This window comes from Nannobrachium achirus (genome assembly GCF_963921795.1).
Source record: "Nannobrachium achirus genome assembly, chromosome: 15".
Taxonomy (NCBI): domain Eukaryota; kingdom Metazoa; phylum Chordata; class Actinopteri; order Myctophiformes; family Myctophidae; genus Nannobrachium; species Nannobrachium achirus.
In genome coordinates, this window is record NC_137822.1 from 21,724,332 (window position 1) to 21,729,465 (window position 5,134).

Sequence of the window (5,134 nt, forward strand, 5' to 3'; positions counted from 1 at the left end):
AGCTCCCCAGGCATCAAACCCAGGCCCTAACTCGCCAAGGCCCTGCTTGGCTTTACTAATTAACATACGTTTTATGCCCATATATGGAGATCCCTGTCCCAATGTCATCAATACTTGTCTGGAAATGCCCATATTTGGTAATGCCCATATATGGGCATGTTTTGACATAACATTGTTGACTATCATGCAGGGGTCTCCATATACAGTATGGGTAACGGGTCCGATATACATCACTGGCCAGATGGCGAAGAATTGGTGCGACCTCGTCCTTTAGGGCATGGTCGCATGTCTCATGTGATGACGTCATCATCACCATAAAAGCCAAAGAGGGACCAGCATTCTTTGTGACGTCACCATCAATGCGACCTGATATAAACGTAAATGGTGATGTCATAATATTGAGGCATACAGTATATAAGCCAGATGGGCAGGGGAGATGGAGGCAAAATATGCCCCTTATCGGACATATGCCCCCTTTATGTCCGATAAGCTTGAGGATTGGTGAATTGATTAGCTTCACATGACACTTTGACTTACTATAAAACGGGAGAAGCGGGTGCAGACCTCTAGTACCTTGAACAAGAGAGGAAACCGACATTCATACCCAGCCGATCGCAGTACTCGCGCGCTCTGCTTGCGCAAGTAATTAAGGCTACAACAACCAATCGATTAAAATCATTGTAGGGAGACGAAGAAGGGTGACAGAATGTCATCTAACCTGATCCAGAAACAGAACGGGCTGGACCAGATCTGGGATGGCCTGCGGGCCGGGATTCAGCAGGTGTACACGCGGCAGAGCATGGCCAATGCTCGCTACATGGAACTCTACACTCATGTATTTAACTACTGTAACAGTGTGCACCAGTCGAGCCAAGGCAGGGGCCCTGTACCCGCCGCTGAGCCTTCCAAGAAGACCACCGTTTCAGGCGAAACCCCGTTTGTAGGCCTAGATCTCTACAAGAGACTCGAAGAGTTCCTCAAGAACTATTTAACCAGCCTGCTTACAGATGGAGAGGACCTGATGGATGAGTGTGTCTTGAAGTTCTACACACAACAGTGGGAGGACTACCGTTTCTCCAGTAAAGTGCTCAATGGGATCTGTGCCTACCTCAACCGCAATTGGGTCAGACGGGAGTGTGACAAGGGAAGCGAGGGCATCTACGAGATCTACTCGCTGGCGCTGGTGACATGGAGGGAGTGTTTATTCAGACCCCTCAACAAGCAGGTAACAAATGAAGTGCTGAAGCTGATAGAGAGGGAGAGGAATGGAGAGACCATTAGCACTAGACTCATCAGCGACGTGGTTCAGTCTTATGTTGAGCTGGGTCTGAACGAAGAAAACGCCTTTGCCAAAGGCCCCAAGCTGTCTGTGTACAAGGAGTATTTTGAGTGTCAGTTCCTCTCCGACACAGAGCGCTTCTACACACGAGAGAGCACAGAGTTCCTACTACAGAACCCTGTCACAGACTTCATGAAGAAGACTGAGGCTCGTCTGCTAGAGGAACAGCGTCGTGTTCAGGTATACCTCCATGAGTCCACTCAGGATGGACTGGCCAGGAAGTGTGAACAGGTGCTCATAGAGAAACATCTGGAGATCTTCCAGAGCGAGTTCCAGAACCTTCTGGATGCTGACAAGAATGAAGACCTGGGCAGGATGTACAACCTGGTGTCACGCATTACAGACGACCTAGGAGAGCTGAAGAGACTACTGGAGACTCACATCCACAACCAGGGCCTGGCTGCCATTGAGAAGTGTGGAGAAGCTGCTCTCAACGACCCTAAGGTTTATGTCCAGACCACGTTGGACGTTCATAAGAAGTACAACGCTCTGGTCATATCTGCCTTCAACAATGACGCTGGCTTTGTGGCTGCCCTCGACAAGGCTTGTGGTCCTTTCATTAACAACAATGCAGTCACCAAGATGGCTCAGTCCTCCAGCAAGTCTCCGGAACTACTGGCAAGATACTGTGACTCGCTGCTTAAGAAGAGTTCCAAGAACCCAGAGGAGGCAGAACTGGAGGACACACTCAACCAAGTGATGGTGGTTTTTAAGTACATCGAGGACAAGGATGTGTTCCAGAGGTTTTATGCTTTGATGCTAGCTAAGCGCCTGGTCCACCAGAACAGTGCTAGCGACGACGCTGAGGCTAGCATGATCTCCAAACTAAAGCAAGCTTGTGGGTTTGAGTACACGTCCAAACTGCAGAGGATGTTCCAAGATATAGGAGTCAGCAAAGACCTCAGTGAACAGTTCAAGAAACACCTTTCCAACTCGGAGCCACTGGACTTGGACTTCAGTATCCAGGTTCTGAGCTCTGCATCCTGGCCCTTCCATCAGTCCTGTACCCTCACCCTGCCCTCCGAGTTGGAGCAGAGCTACCAGCAGTTCACAGCGTTCTACACCAGCAGACACATTGGCCGTAAACTCACCTGGCTCTACCTCTTGTCTAAAGGAGAGTTGGTTACCAACTGCTTTAAGAACAGGTACACTCTGCAGGCCTCTGCATTCCAGATGGCGGTCCTGCTCCAGTACAACACAGAGGACATGTACACTGTCCAGCAGCTCACTGACAGCACACAGATCAAAACAGACATTCTTGCAAATGTGTTGCAGATATTGTTGAAATCCAAGCTGCTGGTTCTGGAGGATAGGAACGCTAACCTAGATGAAGTGGACTTTAAACCAGATACCCTCATCAAACTCTTCCTAGGATACAAGAATAGGAAATTGCGGGTGAACATCAATGTCCCCATGAAGACGGAACAGAAACAGGAACAGGAGACAACACACAAAAACATAGAGGAGGACCGCAGGATTCTCATACAGGCTGCTATCGTAAGGATCATGAAGATGAGGAAGAGGCTGAAACATCAGCAGCTTCTGGCTGAAGTCCTGAACCAGCTGTCCTCCCATTTCAAACCAAGAGTCCCTGTTATCAAGAAATGCATCGACATCCTGATTGAGAGGGAATACCTGGAGCGAGTGGATGGAGAGAAAGACAAATACAGCTACATAGCCTAAACATCAGCCCTACCCCTACAATTTGATTATCGATTTTAATCAAATTAAAACATAATAATCACTAAGGAGGAGTGAACTATTTCCCTTCCTTTACAAACTGCAGAGTTATGTATGCTCATTTTGCGCAATAATGACAGCGAGGTAGAACAAACATGCCATTAAGAAAAGGATTAGGCCTACCTGCAATAACTGTACGATGGACTTTTCTTGGTTTGGGATTAGGGCCTCAATGTAATGATGGCGCATTTGAAGAGCAGGCATGTTGCATTATGCAGTAGATTGCCTTGTGATTTGAGACAGAATAAGGGTAATGGTGCCATCTTTACCTTCACCAACACGGCGGTCAACCAGGATGACCGTCAGACTGCCTGAGATACGCAGCTTCTCAGGAATCCTCTGGTGGATGAAGGAGTTGAGGCAGGGGAAGATGAGCATGGGCAACATGGAAGACTGTGTCATCGCATTGCTGAAGATCAATTTCAGCCATTTGGGAAAAGTTTAATTTTTAATTGAAGTGAATGGAGAAAATGAATTCAATACATTTATATAATATTAAACTATATATATATATATATATAACGTATCTCTTAGCAAAATTGAACACATGGGACAATGGAAGACAGAAGATGGAATAAAGTCAGACAAGTAACTAGAAAGGTGCATTAACTAGGAAAGTGCAATTCTGGGAAATTGCAAGTGTGGTTGTACTGACGTGAGCTGGGTCTTACTATTTATATTAGATATTGTGATGTTAAGTGAAGCATGACCAATCGGTCTGGGGTGGGACATTATATTGTCCAATCAGAAAAGGGACAGAAAAGGTCCATTGAACTCAATGGACTTTTGGGGTACAGAAAAGGTTAAACAAAACATCCACTGAACTCAATGGACTTTTGGGATTACAGGAAAGTTAAATGTAAAAGGTTTACTTTAGGTGACAGAAAGGTTCTCATACCTAGAACAATAGTGTAGCACTGGCCCTGAGGGCACAGTGCTTATAAGGGCTGGCCAGGGTTCAAGGCCTTCTGTTTGTCCAGAAGCCTGAGCTAGATTGTTTGGGGAGGACCTGGAGGCACATGTAGTGCAGCATAGTTAAGAAAGCTTGAAGTTAATGTGGAGGCTTTGATAATTCATTACATGGGGATATAGTTTAATTAGTTATCCACAACTTTCCAACATGCCATCGTGCATTGCGCAGAAGGAGTGCGGCAGTTCCGGTGCCGCAGCCAAGAGTGATCTACAAGCTCACAACGCTTGCATCTGCGACACAACGTGAGCTTGTATGTCTGCTGTTCTCCGGAAGTGTCCCACAAATAATTCTACAGTAAATTCTCACGGAAACAGGTGGATACTTTAAATCCTATTTACAGAGTTGGCAGGTTGCTGGTTGAAAGGGGGAGCTGAACATTGCCTGAGCCAACAAAGATATGGGGACAATGTTGGTCAACTATGGCTGATAGATAGGAATTTCCACCTTTTAGTCTGAAAATAATCACGCAGTTGAGGAGAAAGAAGTACAACGTTCTTGGTTTTATTTGTGAGAGCTCTCAAGCATACAGTAAAAACACCATCTCATATACTGTGTCAAGTTCCTCCCACAACCCCAGAGAGGCCGGACCAAGGCCCTAACACCTCTGGCAGACTGAGACAAACTTCACACATGGATATTTACAGAGAACAATACTGTCAAAAGACTCCCAATACATTAAACGCAGACAGTCGTTGATTAGCAATCTGAAACAATAGAGCACACTACATGGGGTCGGTGAACCAAACTGGTCAGAGAATTCAGAATGCAATTCAGAATGTTTAGAGTGAAATGCAATGTTTAATATAAACATAAACTATTCTCCTTATCAATGAGGGATAAGGGGAATTTATATGTTTCTGTTAAAACATTGTATTTTTCTCTAATCGTACTGCAATAATTTCTTGATCACCTCTTGCCGTGAATTATTTAAACATTATTTAGACATGTGCATGTTATAGCCTACTATATCAATCTGTATATTGACTAAGCTACTGTATAAGCCTACCGCACATGTCCAATCCGGATGTGATTTAATTTGTTTTGAACAAAACCTTGGTAAAAATAAAACGTGATGATTTGAC

General features: G+C 45.3%; 1 protein-coding gene across 1 annotated transcript; it reads left to right on the forward strand.

Annotated features, from left to right (window-relative positions):
• Positions 1 to 706: 706 nt before the first annotated feature.
• LOC308299695 (cullin-1-like) lies at positions 707 to 3,022 on the forward strand (the record flags this gene model as incomplete). The annotated part of the gene is made up of 1 exon (XM_080743485.1): positions 707 to 3,022. One exon carries the CDS (start codon positions 707 to 709, stop codon positions 3,020 to 3,022), a length of 2,316 nt encoding a protein of 771 aa, XP_080599611.1.
• Positions 3,023 to 5,134: the final 2,112 nt, after the last annotated feature.